At 44.9% G+C, this 26302-nt stretch overlaps 2 protein-coding genes across 3 annotated transcripts in view; one reads left to right on the top strand and one right to left on the bottom strand.

The window, feature by feature from the left end:
- CPSF2 (cleavage and polyadenylation specific factor 2) overlaps window positions 1-15843 on the bottom strand; it is a 48556-nt gene extending 32713 nt beyond the window's left edge. The window contains exons 1-5 of one of the 2 annotated variants that reach the window (XM_068254602.1): window positions 15729-15843; window positions 9925-10111; window positions 9147-9325; window positions 6684-6843; window positions 6487-6592 (exon numbers count right to left, since the gene is read on the bottom strand). In XM_068254602.1, the coding sequence (XP_068110703.1) occupies window positions 6487-6592; window positions 6684-6843; window positions 9147-9295 (415 nt within the window). In that variant the 5' untranslated portion in view covers window positions 9296-9325; window positions 9925-10111; window positions 15729-15843. The other variant, XM_068254603.1, reaches the window with a different exon arrangement.
- On the top strand, window positions 15795-25431 carry NDUFB1 (NADH:ubiquinone oxidoreductase subunit B1). Its single transcript, XM_068254604.1, has 2 exons — window positions 15795-16313; window positions 25286-25431. The coding sequence occupies exons 1-2, from the start codon at window positions 16304-16306 to the stop codon at window positions 25429-25431; spliced, it is 156 nt and encodes a 51-aa protein (XP_068110705.1). The 5' UTR covers window positions 15795-16303.
- Window positions 25432-26302: the final 871 nt, after the last annotated feature.

Here is a 26302-nt window from a genome sequence, read left to right as displayed (position 1 = left end):
TACAACTCATTAAAATCCTTCCTCTCGAAGTTAGTTTTTGAAGGTAAGTTTTTGAAGCCAAGAGAGGTTAGGGAACAGATCTACAAATTATCAGACCCCCAAAAATTACACTGAGAATAATCTGCTGCCTATTAGCTGGGAGAGCATTAGAAGGCCTGTCTATGTAACTTTCCCTTCACTGACAGCTGTGACATGCTCAGGAAGAACTCACTTCATGTCTGATACTTGCCTAAAGTGTACCTGAGATGGGCATACAAAAAAACATACATACATACCTGGGGCTTTCTCCAGCCTGATAGCTCCCTCATCGTGCTCAGACGCCAGTTTGTTTATCCGCAAATGGCCCCGGTAAGTCAGGCGTTCAGCACCTGCACAGTACTGCGTCTGCACTGACCGGACAACTTACCAGTGCCAGCTGGGATGAACCAGGCGGCGACTGAGGGCGACGAGGGAGCAATCAGGTTGGAGGGGGCTGGAGGAAGTCCCAGGTTTGTTTATATCTTCTTTGTATGTACATCTCAGGTTCCCTCTGAGTAGTGGGACTGCTCTGTATAGCTACAGGGGCAAATCCAGGATTTTCAAGGGGGGGGGTTCCTGATAGGTCTCTTTTGGCAAGCCGCACACTACCGCGCATGCGTTTGCCCACAAAATCCACATGATGCACAGCATTTCTCCACAAAATACACACAATGCGCAGTGTTTCCCTACAAAATACACATGATGCAGTAGTGTTTCGCCAAAATATATATAATGTGGCAGTGATTAAGTAGCCAGATAACCCCCCTTTATTATGGATAACGAAATTACCCCACCCCTCTTTAGTATAGGTGACCAGATGACCCCCATTTTTCACACAGGTAGCCAGATGAGGCCCCCCCCAGTTAGGATAAGTAACCATATGATCCCCATTTATAGTATATAGCCAGATAACTCCCCGTTCAGTACATTCCCCCTTGTATTTCGCCAGATCCCCCTTGTATATATGGCCAGTGTATATAGTCAGATCCCCTGTATATATAGCCAGAGATCCCCCCCTGTATATACCCATATACCCACTGTATGCAGCCAGATGCCTCCCCCTGCATATAGCCAGTGTATATAGCCAGATCCCCCTGCATATAGCCAGTGTATATAGCCAGTTCCCCCTGCATACAGCCAGTGTATATATATATAATCGTAATGTGGGCAGCAGCCATCAGAAAATAATCGTAAAGTGGGCAGCAGTCACCAGAAAATCACAATGTGGGCAGCAGTCACCAGAAAATCACAATGTGGGCAGCAGGCACCAGAAAAATCGCAATGTGTGGGCAGCAGTGACCAGAAAATCGTAATGTGGGCAGCAGACACCTGAAAATCGCAATGTGGGCAGCAGACACCTGAAAATCGCAATGTGGGCAGCAGACACCTGAAAATCGCAATGTGGGCAGCAGTCACCTGAAAATCGTAATGTGGGCAGCAGACACCTGAAAATCGCAATGTGGGCAGCAGTGACCAGAAAATCGTAGTGTGGGCAGCAGTGACCAGAAAATCGTAATGTGGGCAGCAGTCACATGAAAATCGTAATGTGGGCAGCAGACACCTGAAAATCGCAATGTGGGCAGCAGTGACCAGAAAATCGTAATGTGGGCAGCAGTCACCTGAAAATCGTAATGTGGGCAGCAGACACCTGAAAATCGCAATGTGGGCAGCAGACACCTGAAAATCGCAATGTGGGCAGCAGACACCTGAAAATCATAATGTGGGCAGCAGACAACTAAAAATCGCAATGTGGGCAGCAGTGACCAGAAAATCGCAATGTGGGCAGCAGACACCTGAAAATCGTAATGTGGGCAGCAGACACCAGAAAATCGCAATGTGGGCAGCAGTGACGAGAAAATCGTAATGTGGGCAGCAGACACCTGAAAATCGTAATGTGGGCAGCAGACACCTGAAAATCGCAATGTGGGCAGCAGACACCTGAAAATCGTAATGTGGGCAGCAGACACCTGAAAATCGCAATGTGGGCAGCAGACACCTGAAAATCATAATGTGGGCAGCAGACACCTGAAAATCGTAATGTGGGCAGCAGACACCAGAAAATCGTAATGTGGGCAGCAGACACCAGAAAATCGTAATGTGGGCAGCAGACACCAGAAAATCGCAATGTGGGCAGCAGACACCAGAAAATAGTAATGTGGGCAGCAGACACCTGAAAATCGTAATGTGGGCAGCAGACACCTGAAAATCGCAATGTGGGCAGCAGACACCTGAAAATCGTAATGTGGGCAGCAGACACCTGAAAATCGTAATGTGGGCAGCAGAAACTAGAAAAAAAATGCACCTGTGAAAAAAAAAACAAATCACTTACCTGACAGAAGTCTTCTCCTCTCCCGGCATCTGGCTCGCAGCTCCCCGATGATCCTACTGCAGCACATCTCCCGCGCTGACAGGCAGAGTGCAGGGCTACGGCAAGATGGCTCCCGAAGCCCTGTACTGGAGACACAGTCTCCAGAGCAGGGCTTCGGCAGCCATCTTGCCGTAGCCCTGATCTGCCTCCGGGAGACTGCGGGGCTGCGGGGAAGAAGCAGCATATCTGGCTGGGGGGGTCCCTCAATAGGGAGGGTGACAGCGCTCCCCCCCCACACGGCTAACGGGCCCCGGGCCCCCCTACTGCGCACACACATGAGCAAGCGGCAGCTGCACTATTACATTCAGTGGCTGCCGCTGCTCAGATTCCGGAGGCACTTCCGGTCTAGGTGCAAGGGGGTGGTTCCAGACACCCGGAACAACCCCTTCCGTGCGCTAGTGAGCATAGAGACCAAGCGAGACCAAGCGTCCGTAGAGACGTGAGCCGGCTGTCGTCTGTCATTCTAGTGCCCCACCGCACACCTCCGCAATGGTTTTAAAGGCCCAGTGATCCAAGCACATGCCACTGTTGGTAACTGTACAACCGTCAGGTTGAGCTGGATTTTGCTGGACTGACACTACGATAAATTATTATTGTGCATTGGATGGAGCCCGTATTCTGCTTCTGTGTATTGCATTCTCTACCTTCCTTCTACCCACAAGGCTGGAGCACAGCAATGAGCCACTTCAGTAAAGAACGGAGACGGCGCCTATACACGGTGAGATCGCTTACAACTTATCTCGTTCACCTTTAACCATAGTGAGTGCCGCACTGACCACACTTTATCTTAGAGAGACTCTGAAGCCTTTTAAAAATCCTCTTTTTAAATATACATTTATGTCAAGCAGTATCAGCCTAGCTAAAACGCCTTCATTCTGCCGCAGGAATGCGGCGTTTTAGCTAGGCTGATACAGCTTGACATAAATGTATAATAAAAAGAGGATTTTTAAAAGGCTTCAGAATCTCTTTAACCGGATAGCATGGAGCCTTTCACGTTCCCAGTCCAGCCCATCGCTCCTGCGCCGTCAGTTGATAAAGCTGTCAGAGTAGTTCCAAGGACAGGTACATCATTACTGCGGGTGTGCGAGTCCAGACAGGCACCGTAGTGATTTTCTCATTCCAAAGAACTATTAAACCCAGCAGGTCGCACAGCTTTTCAGGCTGACAGCAGAGGAATGAGCCAGACAGAGGATCAGGAAGACTCTATGCTATTCAGAGCCATCCATCCTCTTAGGTAACTTACTTCAGTGTCTCTAACCATTTATGCCGCCTGGACGTGATTGTCACGTCCAGGCGGCTGCTGTTGCGCTGCTGCGCGCTCCTGTGTCGCCCCCCGTTAGCCCGGAGATCAATGAATGGGAACACAGTTCCCATTCATTGATCTAAGTCCCTGGTAGAAAGACAGACGGCTTCTTATCAGAAGCCGCCCTCCTTTCCCATCCTCCTTATGCTTCCTGGAAGTGAGAGGGCTCGCTTCCAGGACTAAAAAAAAAATGTTTTGATAGTGGCCAAATAGTAAAACTACATCTACGTACATTTTGTAATGAAATAAACACACGCCATTACATTTAAAATTAACTGATTACCTGCCACACCAAAAATTACCCAAATAAAATGTTTAATGGAAAAAAAAAAAAAACATAAATAGTTACCTAAGGGTCTAAACTTTAATATGCATGTCAAGAGGGTATATTACGAACATTTTTTTAAAATGATAAGCTTGTAAATAGTGATGGACGCAAAACTGAAAAAAATGCACCTTTATTTCCAAATAAAATATTGGCGCCATACATTGTGATAGGGACATAATTTAAATGTCATAATAACCCGGGAGAAATGGGCACATAAAATACGTGGGTTTTAACATGATATCATGTATTATTTTAAAGCTATAATGGCTGAAAACTGAGAAATAATGAATTTTTTATTCTTAATATTCCTGTGAAAATGCATGTAGAAAAAAATAATTCTTAGCAAAATGTATCTCCCAAAGAACACCGAATTGGTGGCAGAAAAAAAGATATAGATCAATTTGTTGTGATAATTAGTGATAAAGTTATTGGGGAATGAATGGGAGGTGCAAATTGCTCTGATGCATAAGGTGAAAAATACCTGCAGGCTGAAGTGGTTAAAGGGACCACTATTGCAAAAAAAAAATTGTAAAATTTAAAATGAATGAAAACACAAATAAAAAGTACATTTCTAACAGAAATGCTATAAATTACTTTTCTCCTATGTTGCTGTCACAGTAGTTAGTAGAAATCTAACAGAACTGACAGGTTTTGGACTAGCCCATCTTCTCATGGAGGATTCTCAGGGCTTTCTTCATATTCAAAAGCACTTAGTGAACAAAATAGTGCGCAAACAGGTGGGGAGGCAGCCGACATCTTTGTATAGATCCTTTCCTGGGAGTCCTTTTGTGAAGAATTAAATACTGAAAGTCCCCCATTAAGCGATGGACTACTCAAAAACCTGTCAGATCGGTCAGCTTTCAACTACTGTAGTAAACATAGTGGAAAAGTAATTTATAGTTTATTTTACTCTGGAAGAAATTGTACTTCATATGCGTATGTGTTTACATGTATTTTACAATTTACACGATAGTGGTCCTTTAAAGCAGCAGGGACAGCCACACTTACCCCAGGAAAAAAAACACATACATAAGTAGATAAAATTATTCTACTTACATATTGTACTGTCCATGTTTTCATTTCAGTGAATTTTATATATTAAATACAGGCATTTTTCATCTTTACTGCCTCTGACTGAAGCCAACTCTGGTGTCATTTCCTCCCTCACAATTTTTTTTCTCCTAGAAACTCCACTGTCATATTTAGCTTGCTTTGTAAACACATGTAAGCACAGCATAGATCGTATTTCAGCAGCTTCTGCAGAGGGGTGAGGTGTATTTCTCTTCTCAGCTTCCCACTGAACTGTCCTCAGCCAATCAGTGAGAAGCAATAATGTGGGAGGGTAGATAACAAGCTTCCCTCTCCCCGGCAATGTACCAGAATAGAGCCAAGCTGGCTGAGAGAAGATTCATTACAGCAGATACATTTATGGTTATATTAGAATGCTTGCAATGCAGACTGCATGTAGTCTACATAATAAACACAGAGCAGTGTGTAAATGGAATGCGAGTTAGTGGCTGACAATCCCGCTTTAAAGCCACTCTTAATTCTGTGCAGTTTAAACAGTGCAATAGGCAGAATAAGGGTGTAGCTGGCTGAGTTGTAAAATGCCGTACTGCAGCCTCTCACTCAGGTGTGATCATCTGAGCTACATTTCATCAGTGAGGACTGGGGAAATAATTTTGGTTGTAGATTCTCAATTCTTTAGTAATTAAATAAATACACCAGGAGATGAAGTATCTTGTCTTGGTGTATTTATGATATGTCTTGGCCCGGGGGGACAGCAATGGAGCCCACGGCCTACAGGGGAATGAAGGAAGCACCAGGTAAGTATAAATGCTTATGTTTTATTAAATCTCATGTACACTTTACCTACAAAATCTGATGGCTCTCATACTACATGCAGGTGTTAAATTGGCCAATCAAAACTGAAAGGATACCCAAACTGACATGTGACATGATGAGATAGACATGTGTATGTACAGTGCCAGGCACACAAATAACTATGCTGTGTTCCTTTTATTCTTTCTCTGCCTGAAAGAGTTAAATATCAGGTATGTAAGTGGCTGACTCAGTTCTGACTCAGACAGGAAGTGACTACAGTGTGACCCTCACTGATAAGAAATTCCCCTTTTTACCTCCTTCTTGCTCCCAGAAGCCATTTTCTGCTAGGAAAGGGTTTTATAGTTGGAGTTTCTTATCAGTGAGGGTCACACTGTAGTCACTTCCTATCTGAGTCAGGACTGAGTCAGCCACTTACATACCTGATATTTAACTCTTTCAGGCAGAGAAAGAATAAAAGGAACACAGCATAGTTATTTGTGAGCTAGGCACTGTACATACACATGTCTATCTCATCATGTAACACGTCAGTTCGGGTATCCTTGAAGGGGTGTACAAGGCTTTAGAAGGAAGTTACCAGTGACAGCTTCACAAAGTACTTTTTAGGATTTATTTTTTTTTGCCTACCTTTTAAGTGGACAATTTGAGAGAACTTCAGCTGCTGGATTTTATCGAAGGCCGAATCCACATCATCCAGTGTGTACAGGTTGAAATCCTCTGTGTTGTGTCGAGACTGAAACACGAAAACAAACAGATATCTAAACTCTTGTGGAAGCAGCAACACCTGATGTTACAGAAACACAAGAAAAAGAAAAAATACAAACCTGGTAGAGGTCGTACATGAACATCTGTCCCATCTTATAGACGGGGATGGTGGCGTATATTGCGCAGTTTAGCCCCAGCTTGCCCACAGCATAAGGAAGGGCTCCGAGGTGCAGAGGATCTGGGTGGGAGAGGAGCACCGCATCCACCTGATGGACGTATCTAAAAACAGAAGACAGTAAAATCCTCAGCATCTTCAAAGGGATATTTCTCAAACAGGATGGCATGGTGGTTAATACACTCGCCTTGCAGCGATGGGTCCCTGGTTTAAGTCTCAACCAAAGAACTAACAGCACAAAGTTTGTATGTTCTCCTTGAGTCTGTATGGGTATAAAACAATTGGGTTCTCCCTAAAAATTAGCCCTAGACTATAGCGGACATATAAGATTATGGTAGGATTAGATTACGAGCTCCTCTGAGGACAGTCAGTGACAGGACTATGTACTCTGTACAGTGCTGCAGAAGATGCCCGTGCTATATAATTATATAATAATATGGTAGGACGTTAGACTATGACTATGGTAGGATTAGATTGTGAGCTCCTCTGAGGACAGGCAGTAACATGACTATGTACTCTGTAATGTGCTGCAGAAGATGTCAGTGCTACATTATAAATATATAATAATAATAATAATAAGCTAAGGCAGGGTTCACATTTGCGTTAGCAGTCCGGATTTTCCGGACCGGATCCGGAACATATACTGTACAAACGGAACGGACGTTTGGTAATCCCATGATAGTCTATGGATGCGCACATACTCGTCCGTTCCACGCGGACCGGATCCCGGACACTCTTCCAACTTGCTCTATTTTTCACGTACGGAGGATCTGGCCGCCGCACCCGGACCGGATCCTGACCACCATCCGCACAGCTGAAACCAATGAGAAACGGAAAGGAGGCAACACACTGGCTATAAAATCTGTTCTACCCACTTCCTATGCGTTTTCATGGGCCCAGCGTTTGAGGAGTGGAGCAGCAGTGACTTGTGGCTGGAGATATTTGGCAGCATGTCGGAGGAAGAGGTGAGGCCCTACACACCCGAGGTCCTGATTCTATAGCTGCAGCAGCTACCTGCCTGGTGCACCCACCATCTCCTGCGAGGAGCACGCCTTCTTCCCACATAGTATAGGTAAATATCAAAAAGGAGACAATTCCCAGGTAAAATGAGTACAAAAGCACTGGATCCATGGTCCAAACTGCAGTCTCTACATCAAAGGATGGTCTCCACATGTCAGGCTGTCTCCAACAATGACCCCAGGCCTTCTGCAGACCTCCCAGACCCCAAGAATTTATATAGTCTGTAACTCTTTAAAAACGGATCCGGATATCAACCTGATCACCTACTGATGAAAATCCGGATGCAAACGGAACGGATCCGGAGTGCACCCGTACGGATCCGGTCCGGATGCGCACGGAACGGATCCGGACATCAGTTCCGTTTTTGGCAAAAACGCAAGTGTGAACGGGGCCTAAGACATTACACTATGCCTCTGGAAGGATTAGATTGTGTTCTCCTCTGAGGAAAATCAGTGACAACACTATGTACGCTGTAAAGTGCTGCAGAACATGTCAGTGCTATATAAATACATAATAATAATTTTATATAATATTATAGGACATATGACTATGGTACGGATTATATTGTGAGCTCCTCTGAGGACAGTCAGTGACATGACTATGTACTCTGTAAAGTGCTGCAGAAGATGTCACAGCTATATAAACACATAATATGGTAGGACATTAGACTAGGACTTGAGTAGGGATTAGATTGTGAGCTCCTCTGAGCATGGGGGGGGGCAGGTATTTGTGCATGCAACAATTTGTAATTACACTTTTGATTCTGCATGGGTTTCAATCAAAAGTACCTAGAAGGCTTCACTTTAATGAGCACCTGTAGCTTCAAAAAGTGCCCCTGGGGGTACTTACCTCGGAAGGGGGATATCTCTGGATCCTACCGAGGCTTCCTCTGTCCTCCTCCATTCCATGGTGGCAGCGCTGGACCCCCCTCTCCCTCCCCCCGTGGACAAATTGTCGTGCTGTGGCACAGGCATAGTAGCGCCTGCAATATTTACCTTCCCCGGCCCCAGTGCAGTAACGGCTCCCCGATGGGCTAAGGCAGAAATAGCCGAGCTCCATCGGGAGTCACTACACTGCGCAGTAGAGCGGGCCCAATTGGGATCGCTGTTTCCACCTTAGACGGAGCCGGTACTGCACCGGTGCTGGAGTGGTAAATATTTACATCCCCGGCGTTCGGGGACCTCTAGCGCTGCCACCGTGAGGCGGGGGACGACTGGGGAAGCCTTGATAGGATCCAGAGACTTCACCCTCCTGAGAAAAGTACCCCCAGGGGCACTTTTGGAAGTTACAGGTTCTCTTTTAACATTAACAATGAAGAGACAAGCAAATCCACAATCCGTCTATCTGATAATTGTGCGGCAGAAGGTTGCTACGCTGACAGACGTACTTTTTGATGGCTTCAATGATATCCATGGAAAACGTTTCATCCCATCCGCAGTCGAGGAGAAATCGGAACTCATCGACCTGCAGCAGATAGCAGAGCGCCGACTCCTCCTGCGCCCCAGAGAGCGTCGTCAGCTTTATGATGGACGTCATTCTGCCAGGCCGATCTCTTACCAACAATCACTTAAAAATATAAAAAAAATAGGATAAAGAAAGAAATGAAAAACTGAGTTTGGGGTTTCTTAAAAGGCAGAACGCAGATTGGATATTTTTGACAAACATTTAACAAGATTTGCTGCATGCTTGTTTCAGGCGCTTGATTCAGACACTACTGCAGTCAAAGAAATCAGCAGGACTGCCAGTCAACTGGCATTGTTTAAAAGGAAATAAACATAACAGCCTCCATGTTTCTCACCTTGGGCTCCTTTTAACGAGAACCAAGGTAAGAGTGATATGGAGGCTGCCATATGTATTTCCTTTTAAGCAATACTAGTTGCCTAGCAGACCTGCTGATCCTCTGCCTAGAATACTTTCAGCCCTAGACCCTGAACAAGCATGCAGCAGATCAGGTGTTTCTGACATTACTGTCAGATCTGACAAAATTAACTGCATGCTTGTTTCTGGTGTAATTCGGAGACTACTGCAGCCAATTAGATCAGCAGGGCTGCCAGGCAACTGGTATTGTTTAAAAGGAAATAAATATGGCAGCCTCTATATCACTCACCTCCGGTTCACTTAAAAAAAACAAAACAGTATATCAGATTATAGGAAACCTAACTTACCAAGATGCCCTTTACTGGTGTCTAATGATTTCTTGGTTGTGTCTCCTGTTCTGCATTAAAATAGTGTGGGCACACCCCCTCTGATGTCACTTCCTGGTGTCCATAACAATGCCAAGACAGGAACAGGATCATGTAAGGCTGCTGATAAATCCCCCTAAATCAGTTTAATACGGGGAACCTGCTGGGTCTAAAAACAAAAGGATTAGAATCATTACTACTACATGTTTATATAGTACTGATGCTGGGTACACACAATGGCATCAATTCACGGAGCATTATCAAACGTTTATCAAACGTTTGATAATTTACCTCATGGGTAAAATCTCATTTTAAATTCACTAAGGTGTTATATATTTAATCGAACGTTTTACCGATAAAACGTTCAACAAATATATAACACCTTAGTAAATTCAAAATGACATTTTACCCATGAGGTAAATTATCAAACGTTTGATAAAGTGTTTGATAAACGTTTGATAATGCTCCGTGAATTGAGGCCTATGTGTCTTTTCGGTCAATTTTCCGTCCGATCGATTTCAGATTTGATTTTCTGATCAATTTTATCTTTTCTTATCCATTTCCATTCACTTCTATGAGAAATCGATCAGAAAAACGATCGAAAATAAGATCGGACATGTCAGAAATAAACTGTTGAAAGATCTAACACAAAATTGTATGGTGTGTACCTAGCATGACACTTTTTGGTTTTGTTTAGCAGTACAACTAAACCACCAAAGGCAAACAAAACAAATTGTAATAGCAATCAGGCTGATAGGCTGATAGTAAACCATGCAAAGAAGCCAAAGTGAGGAAAGAAAACCTGATGGTTATACACGTCAATACAAAACATGCTGTGAACAGAACTGACTTGCATACACATTAATATTCTCCTGCACTGTATACTAGACCCTTGCTTGACACATTTTGGCAAGTTACAGGGAAAAAGCTCTTGGGAATCAGCTTTGTGTGGCCACATCCCCTTAATGTAAATGTGCTCTCCTGCTTGTGCAATAAAACTATTTACCTGTCCATCTTTTGTGCCCCACTCGCTGCCCATGAATAGCATGACACATGCGTCTTCACACACAAGCCATGCGTTATACGCCAGCAGTGAGTGGGGCGTGGAAACTGCAGATGGTATGGGCACCGCAGAGAGGCAACAGTATAAATGCATGGGCAGGAAGGCACATTAAAAGGAACCTTAACTGAGAGGGGTATGGAGGTTTCCTTTTAAACAATATCAGTTGCCTGGCAGTCCTGCTGATCTTGTTGGCTGCAGTAGTGGCTGAATCACACACCTGAACCAAGCATGTAGCTAATCCAGTCTGACTTCAGTCAAAGCACCCGATATGCATGCTTGTTCAGGGGCTGTGGCTGAAAGTATTAGAGACACAGGGTCAGCAGGATAGTCAGGTACCGGTATATTAAAATCCATATCCTTCTCAGTTTAGGTTCCCTTTAACATCAAGGGGGACAGCGATGAGGTTCAGACGCATTAGTCACTCATCCCAATGTCGCACACCATTACCACCGAACACCCCATCGACGACACTAGTCCGAGATAACCCAGCATGTCCGATTAATATGTTCAACCTATTTGGGGCTGAAATTGATCAAATAATTGATTAGGCGTGCTTGTGATGAGCAACCGATTTGATGATTATGGAATCAGATGGCCGATCGATCGGAAAATCGCTATAAGTATGACCATCCTTAAATAATTGGTGGATGCAAATGTATTGACATGAGCAGGAAGCAGCTATACAGTGATGTGAAAAACTATTTGCCCCCTTCCTGATTTCTTATTCTTTTGCATGTTTGTCACACTTAAATGTTTCTGCTCATCAAAAACCATTAACTATTAGTCAAAGATAACATAATTGAACACAAAATGCAGTTTTAAATGATGGTTTTTATTATTTAGTGAGAAAAAAAACCCTCAAAACCTACATGGCCTTGTGTGAAAAAGAAATTTCCCCCTGAACCTAATAACTGGTTGGGCCACCCTTAGCAGCAATAACTGCAATAAAGCGTTTGCGATAACTTGCAACAAGTCTTAACCACCCTGGCGTTCTATTAAGATCGCCAGGGCAGCTGCATGAGGGGTTTTTTTAAATAAAAAAAAAACTATTTCATGCAGCCAACTGAAAGTTGGCTGCATGAAAGCCCACTAGATGGCGCTCCGGAGGCGTTCTTCTGATCGCCTCCGGCGGCCAAAAGTAACACGGAAGGCCGCAATGAGCAGCCTTCCGTGTTTGGCTTCTCCTGTCGCCATGGCGACGAGCGGAGTGACGTCATGGACGTCAGCCGACGTCCTGACGTCAGCCGCCTCCGATCCAGCCCTTAGCGCTGGCTGGAACTATTTGTTCCGGCTGCGCAGGGCTCAGGCGGCTGGGGGGACCCTCTTTCGCCGCTGCTCGCCTGAGCGGCACCCTCTGGCGGTAATGGACGAGCTGAGCTCGTCCATACCGCTAAGGTGGTTAAACAGCGCTCTGGAAGAATTTTGGCCCACTCATCTTTGCAGAATTTTTGTAATTCAGCTTTATTTGAGGGTTTTCTAGCATGAACCGCCTTTTTAAGGTCATGCCACAACATATAAATAGGATTCAGGTCAGGACTTTGACTAGGCCACTCCAAAGTCTTCATTTTGTTTTTCTTCAGCCATTCAGAGGTGGATTTGCTGGTGTCTTTTGGGTCATTGTCCTGCTGCAGCACCCAAGATCGCTTCAGCTTGAGTTGACGAACAGATGGCCGGACATTCTCCTTCAGGATTTTTTGGTAGACAGTAGAATTCATGGTTCCATCTATCACAGCAAGCCTTCCAGGTCCTGAAGCATAGGGCTGCACGATTTTAGGTAAAAATTGAAATTGCGATTTTTCTCTCATAGTAGCAAAAAAGTTTCTGTACCGTGTTAGCCAAACAAATTATATAGGTAGAAAAAAAACAACTGAAAACAAAAACAACTAGTCCTGAAGAAGGGGACTAGATCCCAGAAAGCTTGCATCATTTAACTCTATTAGTTAGCCATTAAAAGGTATTATTTCTTACAAAACGTTTTTTTTCTACCTATATGATTTTTCTCTCAAAAATTGTGATTTCGATTTTTTTCACGATTTTTCTTCAAATCGAGCTTTGGCACTAAATTCACTATGCCCCCAGTATAGTTTAGCCAGATACTGCGGGCGGAAGATTGCTTTAAGAGAAACTCCGACTCTTGAACTTTATCCCATTCAGTAGCTGATACCCCATCACAAATGGATCATCAGTGGGCTCTATATGGCTGATACTGTGGTGAAACCCCTCCCACAAGAACAAGAAAAGAACGTACTCTTGGCAGTTTGCTGTCTGTGAACCTTGCTGCATTGTGGGAAATAGCTGTTACCATTGCCAACTGTCAAAAACCATGCAGCAGCTACTGTCAGCAGTGTTCACTGGTGTTTATTTTTAAGAGCCGGGGGGGCGGTTCATGTGAGGGCAGCGGGGGGCGGTTCACGAGAAGACGATATAGTTATCGTCACTATCTGCAGTTTTCAGAGTGCCCGCCCGCTGCCGGCACGCTTGTCTGGCTGCACCGCTGTGCGCCGATTGGCCAGAGCCGCCAGAAGCAGTGAATATGCATTATGGTTAATGAGCGGGGAGGGCGGGACCACTCGAGAGAGCAGCACACACAGCTTTACCAATCGCTGGATAGCTATGGAATGACGGCAGCGGTAGGCGGAGCTGTACAGAGCGTACAACTCCGCCTACCGCTGCCGTCATTCCATCGCTATCCAGCGATTGGTAAAGCTGTGTGCCGCTCGCTCGAGTGGACCCGCCCCCCCGCTCATTAACCACAATACATATTCACTGCTTCTGGCGGCTCTGGCCAATCGGCGCACAGCGGAAGGCGGGCCAGACAAGCGTGCAGGCAGCGGGCGGGCACTCAGTAAAAACCGAGGATACTGACGATCACCAGATCGTCTTGGCACGAACCGCGGTTTCGGTTTTGAACCGAAAAACCGTGCAGCCCTACTGAAGCAGCAAAACAACCCCAGACCATCACACTACCACCACCATATTTTACTGTTGGTTTGATGTTCTTTTGCTGAAATGCTGTGTTACTTCTACGCCAGATGTAACGGGACACACACCTTTCAAAAAGTTCAACTTTTGTCTCCTTGGTCCACAAGGTATTTTCCCAAAAGTCTTGGCAATCATTGAGATGTTTTTTTAGCAAAATTGAGACGAGCCTTAATGTTCTTTTTGCTTAAAAGTGGTTTGTGCCTTGGATATCTGCCATGCAGGCCGTTTTTGCCCAGTCTCTTTCTTATGGTGGAGTCGTGAACACTGACCTTAATTGAGGCCTGCAGTTTTTTAGATGTTGTCCTGGGGCCTTTTGTGGCCTCTCGGATGAGTTTTCTCTGCGCTCTTGGGGTAATTTTGGTCGGCCGGCCACTCCTGGGAAGGTTCATCACTGTTCCATGTTTTTGCCATTTGTGGATAATGGCTCTCACTGTGGTTCGCTGGAGTCCCAAACTTTAGAAATGGCTTTATAACCTTTACCAGACTGATAGATCTCAATTACTTTTGTTCTCATTTGTTCCTGAATTTCTTTGGATCTTGGCATGATGTCTAGCTTTTGAGGTGCTTTTGGTCTACTTCTCTGTGTCAGATAGCTCCTATTTAAGTGATTTCTTGATTGAAACAGGTGTGGCAGTAATCAGGCCTGGGGGTGACTACAGAAATTGAACTCAGGTGTGATAAACCACAGTTAAGTTATTTTTTAACAAGGGGGGCAATCACTTTTTCACACAGGGCCATGTAGATTTGGAGTTTTTTTTTTTCACTAAATAATAAAAACCATCATTTAAAACTGCATTTTGTGTTCAATTATGTTATCTTTGACTAATAGTTAACGGTTTTTGATGAGCAGAAACATTTAAGTGTGGCAAACATGCAAAAGAATAAGAAATCAGGAAGGGGGCAAATAGTTTTTCACATCACTGTAGGTCGCCTCAAATAAACTTGCGTCCATATTTGAAGCTGCAAGCTTTCTGCTTCCTCTTATTATCCATACCCAGCCTAGGAAGCCCCTTGAAGGATGGGGGGACTGTGTAATGAAAGATTTTGCAACTTGCCATAGAGAACAGTGTATAACTGCGTAGGCGTGGATTCTCTCTGTTAACACGCCTGTCATTTTTTGCAACCACGAATCCCATTGAACTAGAAGGGGGATTGTTCCCTCCAGGGGGGGGGGGGGGTTATTAGTTGAGCAAGAGGGGGGATTCTTCCCTCCAGGGGGGTTATTAGTTGAGCAAGAGGGGGGATTCTTCCCTCCAGGGGTGTTATAAGTTAAGCAAGAGGGGGAATGACCCCTCCAGGGGGGGTTATTAGTTGAGCAAGAAAGGGCCGATTGTTCCCTCCAGGGGGGGTTATTAGTTGAGAAAGAGAGGGGGGGGGGTATTAGCTGAGCAAGAAAGGGGGGATTGTTCCCTCGGGGGAGGGGTTATTAGTTGAGAAAGATGGGAGAATGTTCCCTCCAGGGGGGTTATAAGTTGAGCAAGAGGGGAGGGTCCTGTGTGAGAATAGGGTTTAGCTGGGTTGGATTTTCTGATACAGATGGTTGAAGTCAATGGTTAGGTTGCACTTCCTGATAGCTGTACCTATAAATAAGTGCAACCGGTTGCAAAATCTCATAAAGTTGCAAAAAAAATGTCACAACACCTGTCCTGTCACCAGAGCAACCAGCAGGAATGTGATTGGCTCAGAGCAGACAGTCCTCCTGGCAGCCCTATAATACCCTCCAGAAAGCCCAGCCGGTTACCCGTCACATGCAGCCGGGTATCAGTACCACCCGCTCCCTCCATCCACCGGCTTCACCGGCCCAGCAGCCGCCATCGCGTACTCTCTGCGCAAAGCCGGAAGCCGCCCGGAACAGTCCATCCCACCACTACACTGCAAGGGGGAGAGCCGGGAGCTACCAATGCCCGCTGATGGGAGGACAACGCTTTCCCCCGGCCGTGTGCCGGTGCTGCGCCGCCTCAACCCCGCAACCCGAGCGCTGCTTCCCTTGCTGCCTTCAGGAAATCTTTATTTAGATGCAGAACTCCCCCCCTATCCAGGAGTGTTGGTCGCGTCCGAGACTATTTCCGGTCTTACGGGGCAATCCAACTGAGCGCAGTGCGGGGGAGATATTAATTGTGTGGCATTATCACCTCAACACAGAAAAGCGGTTATCCAACGCTGCCCCCGCCGAGGAGCTCCGATATTCCGGGACCGGCTGGTTTGCGGCGCCGATAGAGGGACACTCCGGGATTATCTCTCTGCTTCCCCCCCCCCCCCTGAGCTGCACAGTGGTCTCTTCCGGTGTCCTCTCCAGACGCACAGCGGAGCTCCAAGATGCCAGCAGGTGACTCCGAACAGCGGGACTCCTATGGGGGCGGCTCACTACTAGCATCATAGCATGACTCCAGTGGCTGGAGGAGGGAGCGGGGCCCGTGTGCTGGAGGGTAACACGGTGGTCTCGTTAGGAGAGCGAGTAATGGGGGGCGGGGGGTGAAGAGAACCAGCGCAAGTGGCCATGACTCTGGCAGATGGCCACCAGATTGTTATATATTAATACATATATATTTTAATGGTTCCTTCTCAACTCCCACACCCCTCTCCGTTGTAGTCCCCCAGGGCTCTGTTCTGAGCCCCCTAGTGTTCTCAATTTACATCTCCTCTATTGGCAAAGTCATCTTCTCCCTGGGCTGCAAATACCACCAGGATTCGATTCAATACGATTTGCCATTGTTTTGCAATGGCAAATCGAAATGAATTGAATCCTTATCGGACATGTCGGATTTAATCGGATTGTAAATAGAATCGTATAAAGAATCGTATCGTGTAGATTGGGCTATATGCCGATGATACTCAAATTTATCTCCGCACCTCGATCTCTCGCCCTCCACTATGGACAAGGTCTCCTCAGGGTCGGGCAGAGGCGAGAGAGGCTCCAGCCTCAGGGCGCAGTGTAGGAGGGGTGCAAAACTCACTTAGGTATTATTCCCTTATTGTGTTTGAAGCAGAGAGAAATAAGAAAAGGGGCTACATGGCAGTGACTGTGAGGCAGATAACTAGAGATTAAGGTGTTGTGGGCCCTGGGACAAGGGACGGATCTAGACCAAGTTGCGCCTGGGGCAAGGTCAGGTTTTGGCGCCTAAACTGCCAATCCCCACCCAAATGTTGCCGCCTTTTTAACAATTCAACAAACTGCGCCTGGGGCAAGAGACCCGTCTGCCCCCCCCCCCTAGATCCGTCCCTGCCTGGGATGCCTCTAAAGGTGTCCCAGGGCCCACTGTCACCCCTTGCTGCATACACACATCAGACCATAGTCTTTGGAAAATAAAAGATCACAGACCAATTTTACCACCTTCCATGTAGTATAAGAGCCATACTCTACACAGTCTATTCTATTGAGCTGAAGGCCCCATCAGATAGAAATCTTTGCAAGATGCTGCACACAAAGCTGCTGTACACGTTCAAAAGATCAGTATCTGCCAAAGATCTGTTCCTGCAAAAGATCAGTTCCTGGAAAATGCATTCATAGTCTGATATCTGCAGATCATCATACACACCTTGTTTAACAGACATTCATCTGCAGATCAGATCCACCAGGATGGATTTTCAGATTTGCAGATGATTGTCTGATCTGCAGATGAATGTCAGTTAAACAAGGTGTGTATGATGATCTGCAGATATCATAGACTATGAATGCATTTTGCAGAAACGGATCTTTTGCAGGAACAGATCTTTTGCAGATACTGAGTTGTTGAATGTGTACAGCATCTTTGTGTGCAGCATCTTGCAAAGATTTTTTTCTGATGGGGAGTTCAGCTCCATAGAATAGACTGTGTAGGTATGGCTCTCCTACTACATGAAGGGTGGTAAGATTGGTCTGTGATCTTTTATTTTCCAAAGACTATAGTCTGATGTGTGTATGAACCTTTACTCTAATAGCAATCAGTGAGTGATGGCTGGGGTGAGAGGGATGAAGGGGCGCACTTTGAAGTCTTAGCCTTGGGTGCTGGAGGACTTTGTCCCGGCTCTGCTCCTCCTGCCTATCAACCATCTCCTCCTAGATGTCAGCTAGGTTCCCGAAGTTTAACCTGGATAAAGCTGAACTCATAATTTTCCCGCCCCGCTCTGCACCACCCCTCCCAGATATTCACTTCACTATCAACAGCACTACCATCTGCTCTACCTCCCAGGCCTGCTGCTTGGGCGTCACCCTAGACTCTGCCCTCTCCTTCAGCCCACACACAGAACCTGCAACTTCCACCTTCGAAACATCTCAGAAATCCGGCCCTTTCTGACCCCAGACACTACCAAGCTTCTCATCCATGCCCTCATCATCTCCCGTCTTGACTACTCCAATGCCGTACTATCTGGCCTCCCCTTAAACCACATTGAACCCCTTCAATCAGTCATGAATGCAGCAGCTAGACTCATTCATCTTTCCCACCGATCTGCTTCCACTTCTCCCCTTTGCGAAGCCCTACACTGGCTCCCTATCAGCTTCAGGATCAGTTTTAAGGTTCTGTGCCTTACCTACAAATCTGTGCACAAGACCTGCCCAACCTACATTTCTGAGTTTGTCAACAGATCTATACCTGCACGTCCCCTCCGGTCCTCCTATGATCTCCGCCTGACCTCCCCACGCATTTCTCATTCCCATGCACGCTTACAAGACTTCTCAAGAGCTGCCCCCACCCTATGGAACTCCCTTCCACTCCCCCTCAGACTCGCTCCTTCCTTCAACACCTTCAAGCAAGCCCTCAAAACACATTTTTTTTTTAAATGGCCTACCCCACATCTATCGCACTCTAACTCTCTGTTAATCACCTTTTCCACAGTCCTACCTTATGTGTCCCCCCCCCCCCCACCCTTTAGATTGTAAGCCTTGGCAGGGCCTCTCCCCTCCCTTAGTGTGTCCTTCTTCTTAATTTTACTACCCCAGAAATGACACCCTTCTCATGGATTAACTCGTACTTGGTTTGCCGGGTCTCTGTAAAACGCATTTTATGCCCTGATTGTATGTATAACCTTGTGGTATGTTGTATAACCGTTTGCTACTTCTCTGTCTGTCACCCCTTGTTGCAATGTATGTGTCCCTATTTATTGTCCAGCGCTGCATAATATGTTGTCGCTTTATAAATGCAATAAATAATAATAATACAGCACTGACATCTTCTGCAGCACTTTACAGAGTACATAGTCATGTCACTGACTGTCCTCAGAGGAGCTCACAATCTAATCCTACCATATTTTACCTGGTGCTTCCATGGCAGCATACTATGGGTTCTGGCCCCATAGTATGTTGCCATGGAAATGCACCAGGAAATGATAATTTCCGATGGGTAAGTATTAAGTTTCCTGTATTTATAGAGCACTGGAATCTTCTGCAGCACTTTACAGATTACATAGTCATGTCACTGACTGTCCTCTGAGCTTACAATCCAATCCTACCATAGTCATAGTCTAATGTCCTACCATATTATTATGTATTTATATAGCACTGACATCTTCTGCAGCACTTTACAGATTACATAGTCATGTCACTGACTGCCCTCAGAGGAGCTCACAATCTAATACTACCATAGTGACAGTCTAATGTTCTACCATATTATTATTATGTATTTATACTGCACTGATATCTTCCGCAGCACTTTAGAGTACATAGTCATGTCACTGACCCTACCTCAGTCCTAGTCTGTCCTACCATAGGATTATGTATTTATATAGCGCTGACATCGTCTGCAGCACTTTACAGAGTACATAGTCATGTCACTGACTTTCCTCAGAGGAGCTCACAATCTAATCCTACCATAATCTTAGTCTAATGTCCTACCATATTATTATTTATTTATGTAGCACTGACAACTTCTGCAGCACTTTAGGAGAGCGAGTAACGGGGGTGGGAGAACCAGGGTAAGTGGCCATGACTCTGGCAGATGGCCACCAGATTGTTATATATTAATACAGCACTGACATCTTGTACAGCACTTTACAGAGTACATAGTCATGTCACTGACGGTCCTCAGAGGAGCTCACAGTCTTATACAGGCTTTCTCAACCAGGGTTCCTTGGCATATTCCCCCATCATGGGTGAAGTATAACAAAGCACATTGTAATAGGGGGTACTGTAAAAAGAAACACTAAATTGGGGGTCAGAATAATAATGAGCACATTAATAAAAAGCACTAGGAAACTGTATAATAAGTGGCAATGTAATGGGGAGTAGTGAAATAAACAACCTCATCTATTTTAAGACCACGCCTCCTGCAAAATGAATGCAGGGGTTCCTCAAGTTCAAAAAAAAGTTTGCAGGGGTTCCTTGAGATCCAAAAGTTATGTTCAGGGTTCCTCCAGGGTAAAAAGGTTAAGAAAGGCTGATCTATTATTACCATAGTCATAGTCTAATATCCTACCATATTATTATTATTCTGTATTGAAATAGCACTGACATCCTCTGCGGCACTACAGAGTACATATGTCACTGAGGCTAGGTTCAGTGGTCAGTTGCATAACTCACACGTTATGAGTGTGAGCTGCAATGGTGACTGGACATAGACTTCAAAGCAAAGACTGCATGCAGCGAGCTAGAATGTGATTTGTTACTGTGAACAGCTCCATAGAATTGTATGGGCAGTGAGTTGACATGTAGAATTATTCTGCAACGCAACTGACCACTGTGAACAGGGCCAGACTATCCTCAGAGAACAATCTAATCCTATCTTGGTCATAGTCTAATGTGCTACAATATTATGTATTTATATAGCACTGATATCTTCCACAGTACAGAGCATATATTCTTGTCACTATAATAGCAAATATATCGGCGCCAAGGGACAATGGAACCGCCGCTGAGAAGAACAATGTCCAAAAGTTCAGAAGTCAGACATGCATCAAAAGTCAGCGCAGGTTTAGAAAGTCATTGTATGTAGGGAAAGATAAATTCTTCACCACAATATATCACGTGCTCAGAGGTAGGTATCCGCCAAACATCAAAACAAGAAAAGGCTTACCAGCTCCCAACAACCCACATTATAAGGTTGTAAAATGGCTCAGGTCACAGATAACGTCCAGGGAACATCAGACGTCGTGAAAATCCAGTGGACATCCGTATGGAGGTAAAGTTTCAGGAATTTATATAGGAAAACAAAAACGGCAATATCTAAGTGTAACCCGTTTATTTAGATAAAATTTCTTTAAAAGGCAGTAGATATAAAAATAACTCACATACGGGGCCCATAAACAGGGAACCCCAAAAGATTAACCCGCATGTAATGGTCAATCGTAGATCAATAGACAATGGGAAGGTAACAGGCGGCACCATTGTCTATTGATCTACGATTGACCATAGTTACATAGTTATTTTGGCTGAAAAAAGACATACGTCCATCGAGTTCAACCAGTACAAAGTACAACTCCAGCCTGCTCCCTCACATATCCCTGTTGATCCAGAGGAAGGCGAAAAAACCCTTACAAGGTAAAAATTCCTTCCCGACTCCAGATGGCAATCAGATAAAATCCCTGGATCAACGTCATTGGCATTACCTAGTAATTGTAGCCATGGATGTCATTCAACGCAAGGAAAGCATCTAAGCCCCCTTTAAATGCAGGTATAGAGTTTGCCATAACGACTTCCTGTGGCAATGCATTCCACATCTTAATCACTCTTACTGTAAAGAACCCTTTCCTAAATAAATGGCTAAAACGTTTTTCCTCCATGCGCAGATCATGTCCTCTAGTCCTTTGAGAAGGCCTAGGGACAAAAAGCTCATCCGCCAAGCTATTATATTGCCCTCTGATGTATTTATACATGTTAATTAGATCTCCTCTAAGGCGTCTTTTCTCTAGACTAAATAAACCCAGTTTATCTAACCTTTCTTGGTAAGCGAGACCTTCCATCCCACGTATCAATTTTGTAGCTCGTCTCTGCACCTGCTCTAAAACTGCAATATCTTTTTTGTAATGTGGTGCCCAGAACTGAATTCCATATTCCAGATGTGGCCTTACTAGAGAGTTAAACAGGGGCAATATTATGCTAGCATCTCGAGTTTTTATTTCCCTTTTAATGCATCCCAAAATTTTGTTCGCTTTAGCTGCAGCGGCTTGGCATTGAGTACGATTATTTAACTTGTTGTCGATGAGTACTCCTAAGTCCTTCTCCAAGTTTGATGTTCCCAACTGTATCCCATTTATTTTGTATGGTGCTAGACCATTGGTACGACCAAAATGCATGACTTTACATTTGTCAACATTGAATTTCATCTGCCATGTATGTGCCCATATAGCCATCCTATCCAGATCCTGTTGCAATATGACACTATCTTCCTGAGAGTTGATGATTCTGCACAATTTTGTATCATCTGCAAAAATAGCAACATTGCTCACTACTGCATCTACTAGGTCATTAATAAATAAATTGAAGAGCACTGGACCCAGTACAGACCCCTGTGGGACCCCACTGCTAACAGTCTCCCATTTTGAGTACGATCCATTGACCACAACTCTTTGTTTTCTGTCCATTAGCCAGTTCCCTATCCATGCACACAAACTCTTCCCCAGTCCTTGCATCCTCAACTTTTGCACCAGACTTCTGTGGGGAACAGTGTCGAAGGCCTTTGCAAAGTCCAAGTATATCACATCTACAGCATTCCCAATATCCATATTAGCATTTACTACCTCATAAAAGCTGAGCATGTTAGTCAAACAGGACCTGTCTTTAGTAAACCCATGTTGATGCTGAGAAATAAGATTATTTTCTACTATGAAGTCATGTATAGTATCTCTTAGTAACCCCTCAAATAGTTTGCATACAACTGATGTTAAGCTTACAGGTCTATAATTTCCTGGATCAGATTTTTTGCCCTTCTTAAATAATGGGAAAACGTGGGCTGTACGCCAATCCATTGGGACTCTGCTAGTTGCAAGAGAGTCACAAAAGATAAGATAAAGGGGCTTAGCTATAACTGAACTTAATTCTCTTAGGACCCGAGGATGCATGCCATCCGGGCCAGGTGCCTTGTCTATTTTTAATTTATTTAGTCTTGCCTTTACTTCTTCCTGCGTTAAGTATTTAATATTACAGTTAGAAGATTGAGACTCTTCTGCCTCTGTAATTTGCAACAGTGCTGTTTCCTTTGTGAAGACTGAAGCAAAGAAAGCATTTAATAACTCTGCCTTACCTTGGTCGTCCACCATCGAGTTCCCACCCTCATCCTTTAGGATTCCTATACAGTCAACCTTTCTTTTTTTAGAGTTGATGTACTTGTAAAACTTTTTTGGGTTAGATTTGATATCCCTAGCGATTTGATTTTCAGCTTCGATCTTTGCCAGCCTAATTTCTTTTTTACAATTTTTATTGCACTCCTTATAATTGCTTAGTGCAGCCTCAGTCCCCTCCTGTTTTAGGACCTTATAGGCATTCTTTTTCCTCTTCATTTTATCCCTAACCTTTCTATTCATCCATAGAGGCCTTTTTTTATTCCTAGACATTTTGTTTCCATATGGGATATACATACTACAATATTGATTGAGAATACGTTTAAAAGCTTGCCATTTCCCTTCAGTGTCGTCCCCTTGTAGTACATTATCCCAGTTCACCAAACTTAGTGCCTGCCTAATTTGATTGAACTTTGCTTTTCTAAAATTCATAGTTTTAGTGGTCCCGCTGCCCCGTGGCCTATCAGTCACCAGATCAAACGTTATCATGTTGTGATCACTATTTCCCAAATGTTCTTGAACCTGCACATTTGATACATTATCTGGTCTATTAGAAATGATCAGATCCAGTAACGCATTCCCCCTAGTTGGTTCCGTTACCATTTGAGTCAAGTAATTGTCCTGTAGTGCTGTCAGAAATCTGCGGGTTAATCTTTTGGGGTTCCCTGTTTATGGGCCCCGTATGTGAGTTATTTTTATATCTACTGCCTTTTAAAGAAATTTTATCTAAATAAACGGGTTACACTTAGATATTGCCGTTTTTGTTTTCCTATATGAATTCCTGAAACTTTACCTCCATACGGATGTCCACTGGATCTTCACAACGTCTGATGTTCCCTGGACGTTATCTGTGACCTGAGCCATTTTACAACCTTATAATGTGGGTTGTTGGGAGCTGGTAAGCCCTTTCTTGTTTTGATGTTTGGCGGATACCTACCTCTGAGCATTTGCTATATTCTGGTGAAGAATTTACCATTCCCTACATACAATGACTTTCTAAACCTGCGCTGACCTTTTGATGTATATATTCTTGTCACTAACTGCGTTTCCTCCCCCATACCAAAAACTTACAAACATGCAGATAGTGCCCTGGCTGGGATTTGAACCGGGGACCCAGTTCTGCAAATGCTACCACACAATGCACATCTTTTTCATTAATTTCAGCATGATTGACTATAACACAATGTTTTTAAAGCGGAGCAGAACTCAGAACTTCCTCTCTGCTCTAAAAGATACGCAACAGCATAATAACCTTTAACCTCCTTGGCGGTTTATTTTTTTTTTCCTAATTAAAAAATCCTTCTTTTTTTTTATTTTTTTTTATTTTTTTTGTTTCATGTAAAGCTACCAGAGTGGTAGCTACATGAAACACCACTAGAGGGCGCATGTGGCCCTCTAGTCCGATCGTCGCCGGCATCTATAGCAAACAGGGGAACGCGTATATAACGCGTTCTCCTGTCGCCATGGCGACGATCGGGATGACGTCATGGACGTCAGCCACACCCGATCCAGCCCATAGCGCTGCCCGGAACTCATTGATCCGGGCAGCGCAGGGCTCTGGCGGGGGCGGGGGGGGCCCTCTTCAGCCGCTGCGTGCGGCCGATCGCCGCAGAGCGGCGGCAATCAAGCTGTGCGCGCAGCTAGCAAAGTGCTGGCTGCGCGCACAGCAATTTACAGGACACAAATCGCCCCACCAGGGGCTGAGATCTCCCCCTGCGCGGCATAGCCCGAGCTCAGCTCGGGCTTACCGCCAGGGAGGTTAAAGGAAAACATTTCTTTGTTACAGTGGATACAATTCCTGAAATAAATCTGCACTGTTTCTACTTCCTGCTTTCATGGAAGTAGACATATTAACATCCTGTGATTTCAAATGAGCTTAACTGCCATGGCAGTTAGGTGACACCGAAGAGATCAAATTACAATTTGTGATTAGACACAGGTGAGTGGGGATTAGACAGGCTAAAATCTCTAAATATATACAGGGTGCATTTCTCTGTTTTCCTTCTCCTGTGCAAGAGTTCAGGTCCACTTTAAGGTTTTATTTGGAAGTTTAGTCTACTGATAATTGTATGATTGCTATAACAGTGGTTTTCCTCCGGTGTTTCCCAGCTTCCTTGACCGTGAAGGAGTTTGTCCGCGCATACTGGATGCTGATCGTGCCATTTGCTGGCTATGGAGTTGGAGCCTACTTTGACCGCAGGAGTACAGAACAGCTGTCCATGTTCAGAAACAAAAGCAAACTATTCCAGAGGTGAGAAATCGGGTCTGATTCCTGAGCTAGTGGCATTCACAGCTTTATTAGTATGCCGGGACAATGGGCTCCATTCACAAAGCATTGCTGAAATGCAGAAAACGACTGATTTTTAAAAAAAACACTTTGTCAAATGTCAATCCACTTAAGGGGCCCATACACCTAACAATTTTCCTGCCGATATACAGCAAATTCGATCACTGATGGAATCTGCTGTGAAATAGTTGCGCCAACGCTGACAGAACGATCGATTTTCGTCCAAAATCGATTGTTCCTGTCGATCCGTGCGGAAGATTTCGCTTGATCGCCGGCGAGTTGGCAGTGCGTCGATAGCAGCGTTTGAATGTCCGACGACTGATGCTAGCGACAATACATTACCTGATGCGGTCGGCGCGTATCCTCGCTGTCACCGCTGCTCCTTCTACGCTGGGCTCTGGCAGGGTTCACTTCTTCCTGTCCGGACAGAAAGTTTAAACAGTAGGGCGCCCTCTACTGTTTAGACTTCCTCGGACAGGAAGTACAGTGAAGCTGGAGCCCAGAGCGGAGAAGAAGACTGCGGACACCAGGGGACTCGCGCCGGCCAGATCAGGTAATGTATGCAGGGGGGGGGGGGGGGAGGTGGCAGCTTCACAGATTGTGATCGGTTTCATGCTGAAATCTATTCACAATCTGTTTGCAGTAAAGGCAGCCATACGATCCCTCTCTGATCAGATTCGAGGGATCTATCTGTTGGTCGATCTGATGGCAAATCTACCAGAGTATGGCCACCTTAAGGCTGTCACAGCATGGAAAACTAAAATTACCGATTAGTGAGGTCTATTATCAAACGTGTGGGGTAAATCCTTCATAAGCGTCAGTTCATATAGGGTAACTTG

This window comes from Hyperolius riggenbachi, chromosome 9 (assembly GCF_040937935.1).
Source record: "Hyperolius riggenbachi isolate aHypRig1 chromosome 9, aHypRig1.pri, whole genome shotgun sequence".
NCBI lineage: Eukaryota > Metazoa > Chordata > Amphibia > Anura > Hyperoliidae > Hyperolius > Hyperolius riggenbachi.
Note: the sequence above shows the minus strand (reverse complement) of the source record. Positions and strands in the feature narration are given on the sequence as shown.